The following is a 22,953-nucleotide window of genomic DNA, read 5'->3' as shown; positions in this document are numbered from 1 at the left end:
GGTGGCCTCCAACTGCCAGCCCCTCGAGCCCACTGGAGCTGCGTGGGCCACGGGGGCCGTCGAGGGGCTCCCCGGCCCGCCTTGTGTCCACGGCCTCCTCTCCCTCAGGGGTGCGGCCCAGAGCTCTGGCTGTTCCTGGGACACGCCAGAACATTCCTGTCTGGGCCTCGGCCTGCGCTGTTCCCTGCGCGGCGGTGCCTGTCCGCGAGGCCGCAGGCGCCCCTCCCCTCCGCTCCCTCGTGGCCGCGGGGCGCCGCTGCTTTAAGGGCGACATCACAAGGCTGCGGAAGGCCAGGCGCGTGGAACTCCGGGCTCTTGGTGTTTCTGGGGCGCCCCTGGGCTCCGGATTCCCACCTCCATGGGGCCACGGCCCGCACATGAGGCCTGAGGACACGGCCATGGCTGAGGGCAGCGAGCTGACGAACAGGCTCATGAGCGAGAACGCGGACCTCAAGAAGCAGGTGCGCCTCGTGAAGGAGAACCAGATGCTGAAGCGGCTGCTCAGTGAGAGCTGCCAGGAGAGCTGTGGGCGCGGGGGCCGCGGCCTGCTCATGCCCAAGGCGCCTGCCTGCCCCGAGGCCTGCTCCGCTGGCAGTGCAGGTGAGCCCGGGCCTGTGTCCTCAGGCGGGTCCGCAGCCGGGGCGGGAAGGGCGCCGGGGAGGTAGGACCTGCAGCGTCACGGGCAGGAGGTGACGGAGGAGCCGTGAAGCAGCGTGCCCTGTGGGAGCCGCTCCGGAGGCCGCGGCGCTTTCTGTGGAATTAGTTGGCTGTGCTGTAAACATTTTCACGCGTGGAGTATGACTTAGGGCGCACTTGGAGCCCTGGCCTTGGCCTGAGTGGTCGGGATGTGGACAGTGGGCCCCTGACCGGGCAGCCTCCTTGTGCCCCGAGGCGGTGGTCACTCACTGCCCAGCAGGGCGGGCAGAGTCCACACCCCAGCCCTCACCCCAGGGTGCCCGCGCCCGTGGACCCGCCTCTCTTGGGGTGAGCCGTTCGACTGGGCGTGAGATGTTTTCCTTCCCGTCTGGAAGCAGTTGAGCTGCTGCCAGTTCCGCAGCAGGATGCCCGGGCTGCTCCGGGGACCTCCGTTGTGGGGTCACCCCCTGGAGTCCACCGCGTGCCCGCTGCCACCCTGAGCAAGCAGGCCCACGTGGAAGGTGGCGCCACCACCCGTCAGGCCCTGCGCGCAGCTCGTGGGCGCAGTGTGTCTCCAGGGTGCGAGGGTCCCTCACCGCATCTCCACACCTTCAGCCTCAGGGGGCCTCGAGGAAGGAGCTCAGACAAGCAGGGGGTCCTCATGGGGGGATGGAGGGTAAAGGAGGGGCAGCTGGAGAAACCCGGGGGCCCGTGTCCTGAGCTCCTGCCGGTGGTCAAGGCACACACTTGTCCCCGGGCACTTGCTGAGGAGGGGCTGGCCTCACGGTGCTGTGTCCCGCGTGTGACGCCTGCAGAGGGTCCGTGCCGCCTTCGCAGCCTACGTGGGATGCCTAGTGCACGGTGGCTCATGAGGCACTGGTCCCAAGGCCTCGTCTGCACTGGGGCAACTGTCAAGAGTCACCTGCCTTGTGCCGCTCTGTCACCCTTCATCCCAAGAATTGAGTTGTGCCAGGGCCTAGCCTCAGGGCTCAGAGCCATCCACGCGGTCAGCCGGGGACAGGCTCGCTGGGCCCTCCCTCAGTCCCCGCCTCACCGGGCCGGAAGGGTGGGCTGCGGGCGAGGTGCAGGCCCTCACTCAGGCTGGGCTGTTCCCCGTCACACTCCAAGTCGGCCCGGAGTCTCCGGGACCGTGGCCAGCACCCCGCCTGTGGGCAGGCCCAGATCCTGCCGGACAGCAGTCTTAGGAGGAGCCCCAACCCCTGGCCAGCCCGCGGCCACCAGGCCTTCCACAGAGAGGCCTTGGAGCCCCAGCTGCAGGGCGTGGGCCCCAGCCATCCTCAGGGTCACCTCCATGCCCAGGGTTCAGCCTTCGGCAGAGGGTGCGGCCTTGGCCTTGGGGCTGGACTTGGAGAACCAGCAGGAGTTCCTGCGAGCAGCTCAAGGTACAGACGGAAGAGAGCTGCCCGCAGCAGCGGCTCACTGTCTGCGTTCCAAACAGGATGTGCTCTGAAAACCCGCTTTTCTCATTTACCGGCGTCACTCAGGGAACACGAGTACCCCAAGGCTGGGCCTGAGCCCCTGGCCCCGCTCCCAGAGGCGGCCGCTGTCAGCGTCTACTCGGCGTCTCCCTGACCTTGTCGGTGGCCATTTGTGTGTGTGTCTAGGGATCCTTTTGGTTGACATAAGTGGGGCTGAGCCGTTCTACACGTTGATCTCCCCAACCGTCCATCTTGCTGTCGTTGCCCATCGGCCCTCTCCTGGAGCTTACACTGTTCCCTGTGGGCTCACCACAAGCCCTTCAGCCTGGACCCCACGGCAGCAGCGCCTTTCCAGCACCCTGTGACCGCGGATGGCCTCACGTGTGCATCTGCGGCCTGCCGAGGGGTAGCTGTCGGGAAGCCCTTAGGTCAAAGGCTGCGTGCAGTTGAAACGTTGAAGAGGACACTGGGACCCTCTCCAAAAGGCTGCGGCCTCGACACCCTGCACCTTCCCAGTGCACGGCCTCACCCGTGGGAGCTGAGCCAGGCCACACCGGGGGCTCCTGGGGCCGCTTCGAGCATACGGCACACATGAGCCAAGGGACAGAGGCGGGGGCGGCCTCGACCGTCCTGGCCCCTCCCTCCTGGGCCTTATTCCTTCAGACCATGCTGGTCCCCGAGCCCCTCGAGTCACGGGGCCTCCGCTGGTGCCTGGACTCCTTGTCCTGGGTGGAGTGTCAGGTGATTTCAGTAGTTTCTGAGTATCTCTCTCCCTCTTTCCCTTTAACGCCGTGATGTAGCTGTTTCTGTCTTGTTATAAATATATTTCAAATGGCTGTGTAATATTCCAAAAGTCAGATGAACCACAATTTAAAGAACTCTTTTTATGTTTGAAATGACAGTTCTTTTTTCTTACCCTGAGGTAAATACCACAGCAAAATACTTTATATTTAGGGTTATTTCCTTAGGGTATGTTTTCCTAAAAGTAGAATCACTGGCTCAGAAGGCAGGGGTAATTTTTTCACATTTCTTCTGCTTACATTTACCCAGAGGATGATTTCATCTACTGCAGTTTTATTAAGCTATTTTCTGTTTCTTCAAGTCTCTTTAGCCATTTCTCACACATAAATCTTTCCCATTAATTAGTTTATTCCTGGAGCACTTTATGTTACTTGTTGCAGTCATGGATGGGAATTCTTTTTCCATTGTATTTTCGGTTATCAGTGTTGCTATGTTTTGGAAAGCTGTTGATTTGTAGATATTTATCCTATATCCAGCCCATTCATAGGTGTTTTATTCTGCTAAGTTTTTCAGTTCATTCTCCTATGTTTTCTAAGTCTGTAGTTGCTCTGTTTACAAACGATCATTTTAAACGAGGTTGGCAGCTCATGCCCTTGTTTCTGTCTTTGTCTTTGTTCCTCAGAATGCCCAGGACCTTTGGCCTTGGCAGCCTCCCCGCTATCCTCCTGGTGGGTGGTGGGCAGTGAATGGCCCTGTCTGCCCAGGGATCAGGGGAATGCAGTCTGGGTGCAGTCTGGGTGCTGGGGAAGTAGTCCTTATTTTTAAAGAACAAAAAAAAAGAATTGAGAAACGACTCATTTTGTTAAATTTTTATGACCTCGTTTTGGCATCGGCGGAAGTGCCCTCAGCTGCTTCTCGCAGCTCGTCTGTGGGGTCTTGTTATGCTGCTTCGTTGAGAGATCCCGTGGGTCCTGGGCCTGAGCTGTGTCAGTAGTGGCATCTGTTTGGCTGGGGCTTTGCTTAGGATCTCTGGACCCTGTTCCTACATGAATCTGGGCTACAGTTTTCTTTCTGTGGGTTGTCTTTGCAGGGATTTGATATCAGAGTTGTGACAATTTATAACCTTAATAGTCAAGCATCTTTTAATTTTTTCAGTGTTCCAACCTCATTTATATGATGTAGGGATTGTTTGGGAACTTGAAAGAACTCACTCACCAACCAATCACCCAGGCCTGCAGCCCTTTGCAGCATAATTATTCTGTAACTTCTAGGTTTTTCTTTTTTGCTTATTGGTCCATTTAGGTTTTCTACTTCTGAGTCATTTAAAATAATTTCCCAGATGATTTCTCCTTTTATTAAAATTTCCAATTAATATTAAATTGTACATAATATCAATACTTTTATAATTTAAACATTATCTTCCTAGTCATTCTTATATCACTTTTCTTATTTCCAATTTTATTCCTTTATGTTTTCTGTTTCTCTAAAGTAGCTTTCCACAGTTTCGCTATCTTATTGGACTTTCCATAGAGCTGTGTCAAGTTTATTTCTGCTGCCATTTTTATTATTTTCTAACGTTTTCTTTCTTCAAGAGTTCATTCCCATATGAATGTTTAATTTTTTGGTGATGTTTTAGAAGTAATTAAAGGATTTAAGTTACTAATTTCACTCTAAATACAGTTTTTTGTTTTATAAAGCATTTTTTTAAAATTTATTTTTTGGCTGCGTTGGGTCTTTGTTGCTGCACGCAGGCTTTCTCTAGTTGTGGTGAGCGGGGGCTACTCTTTGTTGTGGTGCACGGGCTGCTCATTGCATGGCTTCTCTTGTTGCAGAGCATGGGATCTAGGCGCGTGGGCTTCAGTAGTTGAGGCATATGGGCTCAGTAGTTGTGGCTCGCAGGCTCTAGAGCGCAGGCCCAGTAGTTGTGGTGCACAGGCTTCCTTGCTCCGCAGCATGTGGGATCTTCCCGGACCAAAGCTTGAACCCATGTCCCCTGCATTGGCAGCCGGATTCTTAACCACTGTGCCACCAGGGAGGTCCCTCTAAATACAGGGATTTAAAATTTTTTTTAATTTAATTTTATTTATTTTTTTATGCAGCAGGTTCTTATTAGTTATCCATTTTATACATATTAGTGTATATATGTCAATCCCAATCTCCCAATTCACCACACCTGCCCACCACTTTCCCCCCTTGGTGTCCATACGTTTGTTCTCTACATCTGTGTCTCTATTTCTGCCCTGCAAACCGGTTCATCTGTACCATTGTTCTAGGCTCCACATATATGCATTATTATATGATATTTGTTATTCTCTTTCTGACTTACGTCACTCTGTATGAGAGTCTCTAGATCCATCCACATCTCTACAAATGACCCAATTTCGTTCCTTTTTATGGCTGAGTAATATTCCATTGTATATATGTACCACAACTTCTTTATCCATTCGTCTGTCGATGGGCATTTAGGTTGCTTCCATGACCTGGCTATTGTAAATAGTGCTGCAATGAACATTGGGGTGCATGTGTCTTTTTGAATTATGGTTTTCTCTGGGTATATGCCCAGTAGTGGGATTGCTGGGTCACATGGTAATTCTATTTTTAGTTTTTTAAGGAACCTCCATACTGTTCTCCATAGTGGCTGTATCAGTTTACATTCCCACCAACAGTGCAAGAGGGTTCCCTTTTCTCCACACCCTCTCCAGCATTTGTTGTTTGTAGATTTTCTGATGATGCCCATTCTAACTGGTGTGAGGTGATACCTCATTGTAGTTTTGATTTGCATTTCTCTAATTATTAGAGATGTTGAGCAGCTTTTCATGTGCTTCTTGGCCATCTGTATATCTTCTTTGGAGAAATGTCTATTTAGGTCTTCTGCCCATTTTTTGATTGGGTTGTTTGTTTTTTTAGTATTGAGCTGCATGAGCTGTTTATATATTTTGGAGATTAATCCTTTGCCCATTGATTTGTTTGCAAATATTTTCTCCCATTCTGAGGGTTGTCTTTTCATCCTGTTTGTAGTTTCCTTTGCTTTGCAAAAGCTCTTAAGTTTCATTAGGTCCCATTTGTTTATTTTTGGTTTCATTTCCATTACTCTAGGAGGTGGATCAAAAAAGATCTTGCTGTGATTTATGGCAACGAGTGTTCTTCCTATGTTTTCCTCTAAGAGTTTTATAGTGTCCGGTCTTACATTTAGGTCTCTAATCCATTTTGAGTTTATTTTTGTGTATGGTGTTAGGGAGTGTTCTAATTTCATTCTTTTACATGTAGCTGTCCAGTTTTCCCAGCACCACTTATTGAAGAGACTGTCTTTTCTCCATTGTATATCCTTGCCTCCTTCGTCATAGATTAGTTGACCATAGGTGCGTGGATTTATCTCTGTGCTTTCTATCCTTTTCCATTGACCTATATTTCTGTTTTTGTGCCAGTACCATATTGTCTTGATTACTGTAACTTTGTAGTATAGTCTGAAGTCAGGGAGTCTGATTCCTCCCGCTCCGTTTTTTTTCCCCTCAAGATTGCTTTGGCTATTCAGGGTCTTTTGTGTCTCCCTACAAATTTTAAGACTTTTTGTTCTAGTTCTGTAAAAATGCCATTGGTAATTTGATAGGGATTGCATTGAATCTGTAGATTGCTTTGGGTAGTATAGTCATTTTCACAGTGTTGATTCTTCCTATCCAAGAACATGGTATATCTCTCCATCTGTTGGTATCATCTTTAATTTCTTTCATCAATGTCTTATAGTTTTCTGCATACAGGTCTTTTGTCTCCCTTGGTAGGTTTATTCCTAGGTATTTTATTCTTTTTGTTGCAATGGTAAATGGGAGTGTTTCCTTAATTTCTCTTTCAGATTTTTCATCATCAGTGTATAGGAATGCAAGAGATTTCTGTGCATTAATTTTGTATCCTGCAACTCTACCAAATTCATTGATTAGCTCTAGTAGTTTTCTGGTGGCATCTTTAGGATTCTCTATATATACTATCATGTCATCTGGAAACAGTGACAGTTTTACTTCTTCTTTTCCAATTTGTATTCCTTTTATTTCTTTTTCTTCTCTGATTGCCGTGGCTAGGACTTCCAAAACTATGTTGAATAATAGTGGTGAGAATGGACATCCTTGTCTTGTTCCTGATCTTAGAGGAAATGCTTTCAGTTTTTCACCATTGAGAATGATGTTTGCTGTGGGTTTGTCGTATATGGCCTTTGTTATGTTGAGGAAGTTTCCCTCTATGTCCATTTTCTGGAGAGTTTTTATCATAAATGAGTGTTGAATTTTGTCAAAAGCTTTTTTTGCATCTATTGAGATGATCATATGGTTTTTATTCTTCAGTTTGTTATTATGGTGTATCACATTGATTGATTTGCGTATGTTGAAGAATCCTTGCATCCCTGGGATAAATCCCACTTGATCATGGTGTATGATCCTTTTACTGTATTGTTGGATTCTGTTTGCTAGTATTTTGTTGAGGATTTTTGCATCTATATTCATCAGTGATATTGGTCTGTAATTTTCTTTTTTTGTAATATCTTTGTCTGGTTTTGATATCAGGGTGATGGTGGCCTCATAGAATGAGTTTGGGAGTGTTCCTTCCTCTGCAATTTTTGGGAAGAGTTTGAGAAGGATTGGTGTTAGCTCTTCTCTAAATGTTTGATAGAATTCACCTGTGAAGCCGTCTGGTCCTGGGCTTTTGATTGTTGGAAGATTTTTAATCACAGTTTCAATTTCATCACTTGTGATTGGTCTGTTCATATTTTCTATTTCTTCCTGGTTCAGTCTTGGAAGGTTATACCTTTCTAAGAATTTGTTCATTTCTTCCAGGTTGTCCATTTTATTGGCATAGAGTTGCTTGTAGTAGTCTCTTAGGATGCTTTGTATTTCTGCGGTGTCTGTTGTAACTTCTCCTTTTTCATTTCTAATTTTATTGATTTGAGTCCTCTCCCTCTTTTTCTTGATGAATTCGGCTAATGGTTTATCAATTTTGTTTATCTTCTCAAAGAACCAGCTTTTAGTTTTATTGATCTTTGCTATTGTTTTCTTTGTTTCTATTTCATTTATTTCTACTCTGATCTTTATGATTTCTTTCCTTCTGCAAACTTTGGGTTTTGTTTGTTCTTGTTTCTCTAGTTCCTTTCGGTGTAAGGTAGATTGTTTATTTGAGATTTTTCTTCTTTCTTGAGGTAGGCTTGTATAGCTATAAACTTCCCTCTTAGAACTGCTTTTGCTGCATCCCATAGATTTTGGATTGTCATGTTTTTGTTGTAATTTGTCTCTAGGTATTTTTTGATTTCTTCAGTGCTCTCTTGGCTATTTAGTAACGTATTGTTTAGCCTCCATGTGCTTGTTTTTTTTACGTTTTTTCCCCAGTAATTGATTTCTAATCTCATAGCATTGTGGTCAGAAAAGATGCTTGATATGATTTCAATTTTCTTAAATTTACTGAGGCTTGATTTGTGACCCAAGATGTGATCTATCCAGGAGAATGTTCCGTGTGCACTTGAGAAGAAAGTGTAATCTGCTGTTTTTGGATGGAATGTGCTATAAATATCAATTAAATCTATCTGGTCTATTGTGTCATTTAATGCATGTGTTTCCTTATTAATTTTCTGTTTGGATGATCTGTCCATTGGTGTAAGTGAGGTGTTAAAGTCCCCCACTATTATTGTGTTACCATCGATTTCCTCTTTTATAGCTGCTAACATTTGCCTTATGCATTGAGGTGCTCCTATGTTGGGTGCATATATATTTATAATTGTTATATCTTCTTCTTGGATTGATCCCTTGATCATTATGTAGTGTCCTTCCTTGTATCTTGTAATATTCTTTTTTTTAAAATAAATTTATTTATTTATTTATATTTTATTTTTGGCTGTGTTGGGTCTTCGTTTCTGTGCGAGGGCTTTCTCTATTTGCGGCAAGTGGGGGCCACTCTTCATCACGGTGCGTGGGCCTCTCACTATCGTGGCCTCTCTTGTTGCGGAGCACAGGCTCCAGACGCGCAGGCTCAGTAGTCGTGGCTCACGGGCTTAGTCGCTCCGTGGCATGTGGGATCTTCCCAGACCAGGGCTCGAACCCATGTCCCATGCATTGGCAGGCAGATTCTTAACCACTGCGCCACCAGGGAAGCCCTCTTGTAATATTCTTTATTTTAAAGTCTATTTTATCTGACACGAGTATTGCTACTCCAGCTTTCTTTTGATTTCCACTTGCATGGAATATCTTTTTCCATCCCCTCACTTTTCAGTCTGTATGTGTCCCTAGGTCTGAAGTGGGTCTCTTATAGACAGCATATAGATGGGTCTTGTTTTTGTATCCATTCAGCAAGCCTGTGTCTTTTGGTTGGAGCATTTAATCCATTCACGTTTAAGGTAATTATCAATACGTATGTTCCTAAGACCATTTTCTGAATTGTTTTGGGTTTGTTTTTGTAGGTTCTTTTCTTCTCTTGTGTTTCCCTCTTAGGGAAGTTCCTTTAGCATTTGTTGTAGAGCTGGTTTGGTGGTGCTGAATTCTCTTAACTTTTGCTTGTCTGTAAAGCTTTTGATTTCTCCATCGAGTCTGAATGAGATCCTTGCCGGGTAGAGTAATCTTGGTTGTAGGTTCTTCCCTTTCACCACTTTAAATATATCATGCCACTCCCTTCTGGCTTGTAGAGTTTCTGCTGAGAAATCAGCTGTTAACCTTATGGGAGTTCCCTTGTATGTTATTTGTCGTTTTTCCCTTGTTGCTTTCAATAATTTGTCTTTAATTTTTGTCAGTTTGATTACTATGTGTCTTGGAGTGTTTCTCCTTGGGTTTATCCTGCCTGGGACTCTGTGCTTCCTGGACTTGGGTGGCTATTTCCTTTCCCATGTTAGGGAAATTTTCAACTATAATCTCTTCAAATATTTTCTCAGGTCCTTTCTCTCTCTCTTCTCCTTCTGGGACCCCTATAATGTGAATGTGGGCCATTTAATGTTGTCCCAGAGGTCTCTCAGGCTGTCTTCATTTCTTTTCATTCTTTTTTCTTTATTCTGTTCTGCAGCAGTGAATTCCACCAGTCTGTCTTCCAGGTCACTTATCTGTTCTTCTGCCTCAGTTATTCTGCTATTGAGTCCTTCTAGTGTATTTTTCATTTCAGTTATTGTATTACCCATCTCTGTTTGTTTGTTCTTTAATCCTTCTAAGTGTTTGTTCTTTAATTCTTCTAGGTCTCTGTTAAACATTTCTTGCAACTTCTCAATCTTTGCCTCCATTCTTTTTCCGAGGTCCTGGATCATCTTCACTATCATTATTCTGAATTCTTTTTCTGGATGGTTTCCTGTCTCCACTTCATTTAATTGTTTTTCTAGGGTTTTATATTGTTCCTTCATCTGGCACATAGCCCTCTGCCTTTTCATCTTGTCTATCTTTCTGTGAATGTGGTTTTTGTTCCACAGGCTGCAGGATTGTAGTTCTTCTTGCTTCTGCTGTCTGCCCTCCTCTGAGGAGAATTTAGATGATTACTTTTATCCACCAGTTCATTTTCAGACTTGCTCAGTTTGTAATGCTCTTAAAACATCCAGGTTGAGATGTAGAGTCAGCAACATCAGAAACTCAGATGATAGATCTTGACTGATGTAGAAGAAAATGAATCAATAGTCAGTCTAATGATACCAAGGGACCACTGCTGATCGAAAACCCTGTCTTCAAACTGAGAGCAGAGTTCTTCCCATTACATGTTAAATCCTCTCTGAAATCCTGCTAGTGTTGGAGGGTCTCCTGCAGAGTTGGGGGTGGCTGTGTCTCACCGTGAGGACAAGGACACTGGCAGCAGAAGTTCTGGGAAGTACTCCTTGGCATGAGCCCTCCCAGCGTCTGCCTAAATACAGTTTTAAATGTACTGATGTCGTAATATATATAGTGTTCTGATTTTCATTATTTTTCAGTAATCATTTTTTTCCTATTTTTATTTCCTCCTTGATCTGATCATTACTTAAGAGAATGCTTTTAATTCTGAGGAGATGGAGTTTTCTATTGACTCTCATTTTTCATTTACAGTTTCATTGTAATGTGACTTGAAAATTTGGACTTCACTGAGGATTAAATAAATTTTTTTTTTTAACGATTAACACAACTTTATTAAGCCTTAGGAATAACAGAAGGGAATTTCAATTCACTAAATAGAAACTAAATGAAAAGTGCAAACCCACCTGGCCACACAACAATCCCTTTAAAACTGGGTCATAGATGTGGCTCTTCCCGAAGTCCATGAGGTGAGTTTTTCCAGCCCCTGCCCACTGCTGGAACAGCCCACCTCCCCTCAGAATATTTGCGTCCTGAGCACAGGGCTCCAGGCTCCTCTGGGGCTGAGTCAGAGGAAGAATCCAGCTCTGGGGACCCTTGATGCCTCAGCCTTGTTAAGTTCCTGAGGTGTGTCCCATTGACAGTTTGTGGACTGTGTGTTTGGCAGGGGATGCACATCGAGGGACGCTGATCACGGCTTTGCTTTTACAAGGAAACTTGGAAACAGCCCCACATGCATCCGTGGGATGATGGATAAAAAAATCTGTGTCTGTGTGCAAGTGTGTGTGCACATGTACCGGGAAATGGTTAAATGAACCAGTGAGCTACCAAATGACTCGGTCAATGTGGATAAATCTCAAAAAAAGATAAGTTTCAGAATAAAACGTGTCAGATGATACCATTTATGTAAAATTTAAGAAGCACAGAAAAGTCACTGTCATAGTGTGTGGATGCACAGGTGGGAGGAGGCGTCAGAGGCACCCACGCTCACTGTGCCCGTGAACCCGAGGCTGCTAGTGTCCTTGGGCGCTGGTGCCCATAGCTGTTTCACCCACGTGTCCGTCACCTCCTCCAAAGCGGAAATGGGAGCAGGTGTCAGAGCCGGGGCAGGGTGTGTGCGTGTTCTTAAAGTGGTCTCTACACTTCTCGGGATGTTTCGGGAACCTCAGCCTGACGTCTCCTTCCTCTCCTCCCTGCCCCAGTTCCAGATTTTGGAAGGTTCAACAGTGGCCCTGACGCGCCCTCCCAGCTGCAGGTGTCCTCCCTGGAGGACCTGCTGTGCTCACACGCCCCCCTCCCCAGCGAGGACGATGCCTCCCCGGGCCGTGCGACCTCCTCCCCGGCGCCCTTCAGGGCTTTCCTCAGCTCCCCGGAGCTGTCTGCACCCCACAGCTCTGACTGGAAGCTGTCCCCGCTCCTGAGTCCCTTGCAGGACCCGCTGGCGGACAAGACCCTGCTGGAGCCCAGGGAGGTGGGCCGGCCCAAGAAGGTGTGCTTCTTGGAGAGCAGCCTGCCCTCCGGGGACAGGACCAGGAGGAGCTACTACCTTAACGGTACAGCGGGCGAGGGGTGGGTGAGGGGTGGGAGGCTGCTGCTGGGGCGCGTGGTCCGGGCTCTGTGCTGCTGAATTTATCTGTGTCAGTATTGATTCCAATACGCACTGTCTCAATCACTGTAGCTTTATAATAAGACTGTAAATTAGATAGTATAAGTTCTTCAACTTTGTTCCTTTTGTCAAAGTTGTTCTGGCTATTCTAGGTTCTTCCGTATGAATTTTAGAATCAACTTGCCCATTTCTACAAAAAAACCTTGCTGGCATTTTGATTGGAATTGTCCTGGACCTCCAGGTCACTTTTCAGAGAAATGGCATTGTAACAATATTGAATCTTCAGATGTGTGAACACTGTACTAGCGTATCTTGTTTTATTGCACTTTGCTTTATGTGTGCTTCACAGATATGGCATTTTTTACAAATTGAAGGTTTGTGGCAGCCCTACGTGGAGCAAGTCTATGGGTACCATTTTTCCAACAGCATTTGCTCACTTAATGTCTGTGTGTCACGTTTTGGTAATTCTTGCAACATTTCATACTTTTCCATTATTATTATCTTTGTTGTGGTGATCTTCGACCAGTGGTCTTTGACGTTACTATTATAACTGTTTTGGGACACCAAGGACTATGCGCATACAAGACGGCAAACTTAATGCATATATGTTGTGGGCGTTCTGACTGCTCCACCTACCAGCCCTCCCCTGTCTCTCTCCCTCTCCTCAGGCCTCCCTATTCCCTGAGACAAAACAATATTGAAATTAGGCCAATTAATAACCTAAGTGTTCAAGTGAAAGGAAGAGTCACATGTCTCTCACTTTAAACCACAAGCTAGAAATGATGAAGCTGAGTGAGGAAGGCAGGTCAAAAGCCGAGATGGGCTAAAGCTGGGTCTCTTGTGCCAAACAGTTAGCCAAGCTGTGAAGGCAAAGGAAAGTTCTGGAGGAAATTAAAGTGCTACAGTGATCACACGAATGGTAAGAAAGTGAAACAGCCTTATTGCTGATACGGAGAAAGTTTCAGTGGTCTGGATAGAGGATCAAACCAGCCACAACATTCCCTTCAGTCAAAGCCTAATCCGGAGCAAGGCCCTAACTCTCTCCAATTCTATGAAGGCTGAGAGAGGTGAGGAAGCTGCAGAAGAGAAGTTTGAAGTTAGCAGAGGGTGGTTCGTGAGGTTTAAGGAAAGAAGCCATCTCCGTGACATAAAAGTGCCAGGTGAAGCAGCAAGTGCTGATGTAGAAGCTGCAGCCAGCTGTCCAGAAGATCCAGGTAAGATAACTCATGAAGGTGGCTACACTAAACAACCGATTTTCAATGTAGACGAAGCAGTCTTCTGTTGGAAGAAGATTCTATCTAGGACTTTGCAGTTATAGAGGAGAAGTCACTGCCTGGCTTCAAAGCTTCAAAGGACAGGCTGACTCTCTTGTTAGGGGCTAATGCAGCTGGTGACTTGAAGCTGAAGCCAATGCTCATTTATCATCTGAAAATCCTAAGGCCCTTAAGAATTATGCATTTATCATCTGAAAATCCTAAGAGCACTCTGCCTGTGCTCTATAAATGGACAACAAAGCCTGGATAACAGCACATCTGTTTGCAAAATGGTTTACTGAATATCTTAAGCCCCCTACTGAGACCTACGGCTCAGAAAAAAGGATTCCTTTCAAAATATTACTGCTCATCGACAATGCACCTGGTCACCCTGGAGCTCTGATGGAGATGGACAATGAGATAAAGGTTGTTTTCATGTCGGCTAACACAACATCCATCCTGCAGCCCATGGATCAAGGAGTCATTTTGACCTTCAGGTCTTATTATTGAAGAAATACATTTCGTAAGGTTATAGTCGCCACAGACAGTGATTCCTCTGATGGATCAGGGCAAAGTCAATTGAAACCTTCTGGAAAGGATTCATCATTCTAGATACCATTAAGAACATTTAGGATTCACGGGAAGAGGTCAACATATCAACATTAACAGGAGTTTGGAAGAAGTTGGTACCCTCATGGATGACTTTGAGAGGTTCAAGACCTCAGTGTGGGGCTTCCCTGGTGGCACAGTGGTTAAGAATCCGCCTGCCAATGCAGGGGATACGGTTTCGAGCCCTGGTCCTGGAAGATCCCACATGCTGTGGAGCAACTAAGACCGTGCGCCGCAACTACTGAGCCCGCACACCACAACTACTGAAGCCTGCACGCCTAGAGCCCATGCTCCGCAATAGAAGAAGCCACCGCAATGAGATGCCCTCGCACCGCAACAAAGAGTAGCTCCTGCTCACCGCAACTAGAGAAAGCCTGCGTGCAGCAACGAAGACCCAACGCAGCCAAAAACAAAACAAAACCCTAATATTCGATTATTTAAAAAAAAAAAAAGGACTTAGTGGGGGAAATAACTGCAGATGTGGTGGAAACTGCAGGAGAACTAGAATCAGAAGTGGAGCCTGAGGTGTGACTGACTTGCTGCAATCTCAGGATAAAGCCTTCATAGATGAGGAGCTGCTTTTTATGGATGAGCTAAGAAAGTGGTTTCTTGAAATGGAATCTACTCCTGGTGAAGATGCTGTAAAGATTGTTGAAATGACAACAAAGGATTTAGAACATTACATAAACTTAGTCAATAAAGTAGCGGCAGGGTTTGAGAGGATTAACTTTAATTTTGAAAGAGGTTCTATCGTGGGTGAAATGCTATGAAACAGCATTGCATGCTACGGAGGAATTATTTTTGAAATGAGGAGTCAGTCAATGTGGCGAACTTCATTGTTACCTTTTTAAAGAAATTGCCACACCAACCCCAGCCTTCAGCAAGCACCACCCTGATCAGTCAGCAGCCATCAGCACTGAGGCAGGGGCCCTCCACCAGCAAAAAGGTTGTGACACACTGAAGGCTCAAATGATGGTTAGCATTTTTTAGCAATAAAGTATTTTAAAATTAAGGTATGTACATTGTTTTTTTTTGGACATAATGTTATCACACACTATAGACTACAGTATAGTGTAAACCTAATTTTATGTGCACTGAAAAACCAAAAATATTCATGTGACTTGCTTTAGTGTGACATTTTGCTTTATTGTGGTGGTCTGGAACTGAATCAGCAATATATCCAAGGTATGCCTGTATATCTCTCCATTTATTTAGTTCTTTAAAAATATCACTCAGCAATATTTTATAGTTTTCTGTGTACAGATCTTGCACATTTTTGTTGAATTTATCCCTTAGTATTTCATGTTTTTGATGCTGAAAAATAAATAGTATTGTTTTTGTCAATATGAATTTCTGATTATTTGTTTCTAGTATATAGTAACACAATTGGTTTTGTATATTGACCCCATTTGTCAACTTGACTGGGCCATTAGGTGCCCAGATATTTGGTCAAATATTATTCTGGGTATTTCTGTGAGGATGTTTTTGGATGAGTTTAATATTTAAATCAATAGACTGAGCAAAGCAGATTGACTTCCTTAACGTGGGTGGGCCTCATCCAATCAATTGAAGGCCTGAATAGAAATGGTGACAGTGGGCATTCTTGTCTTTTTCGGATTTAGGGGGAAAGCATTCAGTCTGTCACCATTAAGTATGATGTTAGCTAAGTTTTGTAGATGCCCTCCATCAGGTTGAGGGAGTTCCCTTTAATTCCTTGTTTGCTGAGAGTTATCCTGGATGGATTTTGGAATTTATTGAGTGCTTTTTCTGCACCTATTGAGATGAGCATTTGGTTTTCATTTGTAGTTTGTTAATATGGTAAATAACATTGATTGATTTTTGAATTATAAACCAACCTTGCATTACTGAGATAAACCTCACTTGGTCATGATGTATTTATACTTTTTTGATTGTTTGATTCAATTTACTAAATTTTTGTTAAGAATTTTTGCAGTCTGTGAGGGATATTGGTCTATGGTTTTCTTATAATGTCATTTTTTTTTTAAATTTTATGTTTATTTATTTATTTATTTATGGCTGTGTTGGGTCTTCGTTTCTGTGCGAGGGCTTTCTCTAGTTGTGGCAAGCGGGGGCCACTCTTCATCGCGGTGCGCGGGCCTCTCACTATCGCGGCCTCTCTTGTTGCGGGGCACAGGCTCCAGACGCGCGGGCTCGGTAATTGTGGCTCACGGGCCTAGTTGCTCCGCGGCATGTGGGATCTTCCCAGACCAGGGCTCGAACCCGTGTCCCCTGCATTAGCAGGCAGATTCCCAACCACTGCGCCACCAGGGAAGCCCTAATGTCATTTTTTGACTTTGATATTGGGTTAATGTCAGCCTCAGTGAATGAGGAAGAAAGTGTTCCATTCTCTTTAATTATCTAGATGAGTTTGTGTAGAATTGGCATTATGTATTCCTTAGGTGTCTGGTAAAATTCACCACTGAAACCATCTGAGCGTTGAATTTTCTTTGTAGGAACATTCTCTCCCCACCCCAACAAATTCAATTTCCTTAGTTGATATAAGGCTGTTCAAATTTTTTTTAATTTCTTCTTGAGTGAGCTTTGGTAGTTCACTCACAAAAAAAGATACAAAAGTGAGCTTTTGTATCTTTTAAGGAATTGGTTCATTTCATCCAAGTTGTTAAATTTATTGGCATAAAGGTGTTGTTAATATTACATTATTATCCTTTTAATGTCTGTAAAATCTGTGGTGATGCCATCTCTCATTTCTGATAGTGGTAATTTTGGTCTTCTTTCTCTTTTTCTGTAATAAGTCTGGATAGAGGTTTATCAATCTTACTGACTTTTTTTCTTTGAGGAATAGGTTTTTGGCTGGATCTTGGAAGGCTCAAGTTGGCTAGACATGATTTCTAGATCCTCTCAGGTGTAGCTCGTTTCTTCTGCCTAATTTATACTTTAGGGAGAGAGGGAAGCAGGGAGAAGGACTGATTCCTGATGAGATAAATGTATTAATACAGAAGGGGGAGTTTGTACCCTGCTCCTCCATGGGCCCCATTTTCCCTAACATGTTTCTGTGCAGTGTATCTGGTTCTCAGCTTTAATTCCTGGGTACCTTCTGCAGCACTGCTAAGTGATTAAGGAAGGAGAACACTGAAAACTACAAAACATGGTTGAAAGAAATTAAAGAAGACCTAAATAAATGGAAGAAATCTTGCGGTCATGGCTTAAAAGACTTAGTATTATCAAGATGGCAAAACCTCCCAAATTGATCTACAAATCTCAATGCAATCCTTATCAAAATCCCACCTGGCTCCTTTGCAGAAATTGACATGCTGATCCTAAAATTTGTATGGAAATGCATGGGACTCAGAATAGGCAAAGCAATCTTGAAAAAGGAGAATAAAATCGGAGGACTCACATTTCCGAATTTCAAAATTTACTATAAAGTTACAGTAATCAACAGCGTGGTACTTGTATAAGAACGGGCATACAAGTCAATGAAATAGAATAAGTCCAGAGATAAACCCATGCATTTACAGGTTTGATCTTTGACAAGGGTTCCAAGACAATTCAGTGGGGAGAGAAGAGTGTTTTCAACAAATGGTGCTGGGAAAGTGGATATCCACGTGCAAAATAATGAAGTTGGACTTCACACCATGTATGAAAATTAACTCAAAATAGATCAAAGACTTAAAAGACCTAAAACCATAAAACTCTTAGAAGAAAACATAGACATAACTCTTATGACCTTGGATTTGGCAATAGAGTCATAGCTGTGACACCAAAGGCATGAGCAATGAAAGAAAAAACAGATATATCAGACTTTATCAAAGTTAAACACTTTGGTGTTTCAAAGGAACATTTCAAGAAAGTGAAATGTCAACTCACGGAATGGGAGAAAATATGTGTAAATCATGTATCCGATGAGGGAGGGAACAGTATCCAGAATACATAAGAACACTTACAACTCATCAGGAAAAGACAAACCAATTAGAAACAGGTGAAGAATTTAAATAGACATTTCCCCAAAGAAGGCAGACAAATGGCCAATAAGCACGTGAAAATATGTTCAATATCCTCAGCCATCAGCGAAATGCAAATGTAAACCGCAGTGAGACACCACTTCACATCCACTAGGATGGTTATAATAAAAGAGACAGACAATGACCAGTGTTGGAGAGGGTGCGGAGGAACCGGAACCTACACACATCGCCACTGTGGAAAACAGTTTGGCAGTCCCTCAAAAAGTTAGACGTAGAGTTACCTCGTGTCCCAGCAATTCCATTCCTAGGTATATCACCGAAAGAACTGAAAACATTTGTCCACACAAAAACGTTTATATGAGCGTTCATAGCAGCATTATTCATATTAGCCAACGAGTGGAAACAGCCCAGATGCCTCTGCGTGGGGGAATGGATACACAGTATGTGCTGCATCCGTGCAGTGGAATGTTATTCACCATAAATAGACTGAAGTTCTGACACACGTCACAACACGGCCGTGCCGTGAAAACATGCTGGCTGAATGAAGCCAGTCCCGACAGACCACGTATTGTGTGATTCCACTGATATGAAATGTCCAGAGTAGATGAATCCATAGGGACAGAAGTAGATGTGTGGTTGCAGGGTGAACTGTGAGTGACTGCTAACTGGGTACAGGGTTTTGTAGACTGTGGTGATGGTTATATGACTTGGTGAATGTACTAAAAGCCACTGGACTGCATATTTGAAAAGAGTGAATTTTATCATGTGAATTACGTCTCAATAAAAAGAGTTAAAAGTCATTGGGAAGCAGCGAGCCCCTCAACCTCAGTTCCTTTGTGTGTAAGAGGAGTCTGAGGCCCCTTGAAGGCTCATCGTGAGGATGAGCAAACCGTGGAAGGACCAGAGCTGCTCCTGGAGGAGGGAACGGACACAGCCCGGCCTCAGCTGGGTTGGTTGCTGGCGGCCTCGAGGGCCCCTCTGAGGCGGTCCGAGCCCCTGTCACCAGGAACCTCCCCGTCACCACCGGTTTAACCCTGAGTCCAGAGCCTGTCCTGCCGCTCCGGCTGCAGCCGCCAGATTACTTTCTCGACACCCTCTGTGGCTCTCTGTCTCCACAGGGTCAGCCCAGCATTTCTCCTGGGCCCTCGGACACCTGGCTCTCTGCCGCCCCCAACCCTGTGACCTTGTGACCCCAGGGCCCTCACAGGGCTCTGGGTCTTGTGGCTCAGGGGAGGCCCTCTGCCCCGGGCATCCACACCCCCTCGGCCCCTCCGTCGGCCCACCCATCTGCCCGGCCCACATCCCCTGAGACCCGGACTGTTCTGAGTTCGGCCTCGTCCTCCCCGCTCAGCACGTGCACAGGCCCGGCCGAGAGAGCGGATGGACGGATGTCCTCCCAGCCTCTCCTGGTGTCCGCAGAGGAGGAGGCTGCCAGTACCTGGCCTCGATAAGCCCGTGCTGACTGGCGATCACGTTGCTGTGGAGAGTGACCGGGCGGGGTTCTGGGATGGGGGGCTGTGTGGACAGTCACAGGATGGGGCCGAGGGAAGCAGAACAGCTGCCTGCGGTCACAGGCAGGGTTGGTCCTGGAGCCCAGCGCTCATGCCCACACAGACAGCCCGCAGGAGCAGTTCAGCAACTCCCCGGGCCACTGAGCCCTGCCAGCATGGGTGGGGAGTCAGGCCAACCTCTCTGTGTGCTGGGGGTCCTGAGCCTTTGGTGGGCACAGGTGTCTGTGGGTAACAGGACCGGGGGGCCGGCTCTCCACGCGGAGCACCCAGCCCGTTTGTGCACTGCCCGCCCGGTGGACGGACCTGGCAGGGCTGCACCATCCAACACCCTTGGAAGGGGTTTGGATCACGGGCGGGTTTGAAGGTTGCAGGGCTTTAGGAAAAGCTTTAGAAACGGGCACGTTATTAAATGTCTCCCTTAGAGAAGAAAGGGCAGAGCATGGAAGGCACAGGATCCTGGGCTGAGAGCCCGCACCCCCCCAGCTGGGCATATCCTGGTCAGTGAGGGCGCCCTGGGCATTGTGAGGCAGGCCCTTTCTCACTCGGCCGTCTGTCAAGGTCAGGTGCACCTGGTGATAACAGTGGGCAGTGTGATCTTCAAAGATCACAGTGGTTTTGAAGGGTATTGATCGTATCACGGTTGTCAGGTGGCAGACTTGCTGACATCGGAGCCTGCTGTGGGGGGGGGAGATTTGGAAGCAGGTTTTGGAGGGGAGGGTGGTTGATGTGCTGGGGTGACAGTGGGAAATAATTAAAATTAGGATCTCCTGCCAACGCAGCAATCCTGTTCACAACGAAGGAAAGTCTTATTACTGAATAAGCACTAGACCAGCATGCGATGTACACAGGCTGCCAAGACAGAGCCTCACCGTTTCACGTAGCTACGCAGACTGGACCCACACGTGTTACTTACGTGTTCTTCAGTTAACCAGACCCCACGCTCAGGTGGGGGACACGCCTAGCCCATCCCGAGTTCACCTGGTCATAGGGCTGGGGCCTCTGAGGGGTCAACCTTGACTGGGTGCTGAGCAGACTCGGGGACAAGAAAATAATCCTGGGCTGTGAAACAGGCTTTTAAAGTGTTTACGTCCATCTGTGTTGGGGAGCAGGGGAGGGATGGAGAAAGGACCTGGGATCAGGGTGCTCACGGAACATGCCAAGAACAGGGAGGAGAGGAAAGCTCTTTCCCCTTTGGCAACAGAAAATTCAAAGTTTCCTTTTAAATTTGTGTTTGCCTCACAGTGGAGGGCAGGTGTCAGTGGGGAGGAGGGTGCCCCCTCAGGTCACGACCAGGGTCCTGCGGGAAGGCTCTGCCGGGCTCCCGAGGCTTCACCCCAAACCCACAGTGTCTGCGTTTGGGTCGGTTCTCTCCCTGAAATGGACCCTGGAGCACAGGCAGGAGGAAGGTTGGTGGCCCCTGACCCTCCGAGTCCTGGCCGGCCTGTCTCACTGGCCCCCCCACCCCCAACAGAGATCCAGAGCTTTGCCGGCACCGAGGAGGACGGGCGCACCGTTGGGGAGATCGCCTTCCAGCTGGACCGGCGCATCCTGGCCTACGTCTTCCCAGGGGTGACCCGGCTCTATGGCTTCACTGTGTCCAACATCCCTGAGAAGATCAAGCAGGTGCGCCTCCCTGCCCCGGGGTCCCCTTGCTGCCCTAGGACTCCCCCTTGCCCCAGGGTCCCCTTGCTGCCCCGTCACATGTGGTGCCCACACAGCTGCAGCCCTGGGCGAGCCTGAGTGGTGTCTGAGGCACATGTGCCAGGGGACACGACGAGCTGGTCCCATGAGTCCCTTTGCTCCCGCCCTGTGCTTCCTGGCTTGGGACAGTCTCAGGAGTGGCTCCAGGCCGGGGCGTACTTTCACGCTCAGCCCCGGCTGGCAAGACACCTTCTGCGCGCCTGCGGTGCAGCTCCCTGCTCTCCCTGACACTGTGTGCTGGAGGGAAACTGGCAGACGGCTCCCCTGGCGGGGGCCTGGCTGTGGGCCTCAGTGTCACCACCTACACAGCCGCGCTCGGGGCATCTAGCCCCTGCCCCGCCCCGGCCCTGGGCCTCGCCTCCCGCCCCCCTCCACGCCCCCGTCCGCGGGTTCCGGGCTGTGCCCGCCCACCCGCGCCTGTGCCCACAGACGTCCATCAAGCCCCTGGACGGCTCCGTGGATGAGAAGAGGCGGCGGGAGCTGACGCACCGCTTCCTGACGCTGACGGCGCGCCTGGAGAGGCTGGGCTACAGCCGCCATGTGCACCCCGCGTTCAGCGAGCTCCTCATCAACACCTACGGCATCCTGAAGCAGCGGCCCGACCTGCGCGCCAACCCGCTGCACAGCAGCCCGGCCGCCCTGCGCAAGCTGGTCATCGACGTCGTGCCTCCCAAGTTCCTGGGCGACTCGCTGCTGCTGCTCAACTGCCTGTGCGAGCTCTCCAAGGAGGACAGGCGCCCGCTCTTCGCCTGGTGAACCCGCCGACCCGCGCCTCCCTGCAATAAACGCGTGCTGCAACCCGGGCGCCGCGCTCCTCGTCCGCTCCCCGGAGGGCGCGCTGAGGGCGCCGGGGCCCGGTGCGCCGCCGGCCGGTGCCCGGCCGCCCGCCCCGCCGCCCACCCCGCCGCCCACACCTGCGCGGCGAGTCGCACTCTATTAAAAGTCGTCTGTTTGCTGTTCCTCCTTTACCGCTGCTCTTTGAGGGCGGAGGCCCCGCTGTGTTTGGAACGAGGCCACCAACCCCGAGGACCCGCCCGCACACACACGGCGCCTGGCCCCCTCCCCTGGGGTCGCAGTGCCTCCTCTCGGAAGGGCAGCGGTCCGTCCCCCTAGGGGTTTCGCCGAAGGCGGAGCCCGGGGCAAGGATTCGGCAGCAGGCAGGGCAGCTGCAGAATCTGCAGGGCGGAGTGAAAACATAGGCTCCTTTTTCAAAAGTCAGGAATTGCAGGACAGCGACTGCAGCGCTTTAAACCACGTGCCCGCGTGCAGCTGTGTGGGTGTGCCCTGCCAGTGAGGCTGGTGCAGGACAGGCAGTTTACTTGGGAGATGATTGGAGGAAGCAGGAGCCCCCAGGGGAGGGGAGCCAGTGTGCAAAGGGCGTCGATTTTCTGCCTGGTTCTGGGATCGAGAGCCCTGGTCCCTTTGGTTGGAAGGTGGTAGTAGAAACCAGCAACCGGGTGCTGGTGAGATGGCTTTTTCCTGTAAATGGTGGAGCTTTCCAGGGTCCGCTATTCAGGAGCTATTTTTAGCACCTGCCAAAAATTTTAATGTCTCAAAACTGCCCCCAAGAACTGGTCCCACTCCCCTGAGATAGAAAAATAATAGAAAAAAACAAAACAAAACAAAACAAAACTGGTCACAGCATCACACTGGGTCCTGTCCCTGCATCTTGTGTTCCCAGCTGTGGCCAAGCCCTGGCCCAGAACTGTCTCCGTAGGACACACAGCCCCACTCCTGCCAGAGCCCTCTGGCC

The 22,953-nt window shown here is 47.8% G+C and overlaps 1 protein-coding gene across 2 annotated transcripts; it reads left to right on the top strand.

The window, feature by feature from the left end:
- The first annotated feature begins 398 nt into the window (after nucleotides 1–398).
- SPATC1L (spermatogenesis and centriole associated 1 like) lies at nucleotides 399–21,957 on the top strand. 2 transcript variants are annotated; one of them, XM_057545883.1, is made up of 4 exons: nucleotides 399–600; nucleotides 11,785–12,129; nucleotides 20,971–21,122; nucleotides 21,630–21,957. In XM_057545883.1, the coding sequence occupies exons 1-4, from the start codon at nucleotides 399–401 to the stop codon at nucleotides 21,954–21,956; spliced, it is 1,026 nt and encodes a 341-aa protein (XP_057401866.1). In that variant the 3' UTR covers nucleotide 21,957. The 2 variants fall into 2 exon arrangements, with proteins under 2 accessions (XP_057401866.1, XP_057401865.1); XM_057545882.1 differs by having other exon boundaries at nucleotides 11,779–12,129.
- Nucleotides 21,958–22,953: the final 996 nt, after the last annotated feature.

Source organism: Balaenoptera acutorostrata, chromosome 4, assembly GCF_949987535.1.
Source record: "Balaenoptera acutorostrata chromosome 4, mBalAcu1.1, whole genome shotgun sequence".
Taxonomy (NCBI): domain Eukaryota; kingdom Metazoa; phylum Chordata; class Mammalia; order Artiodactyla; family Balaenopteridae; genus Balaenoptera; species Balaenoptera acutorostrata.
This window is presented reverse-complemented; position numbering and strand designations above follow the sequence as displayed.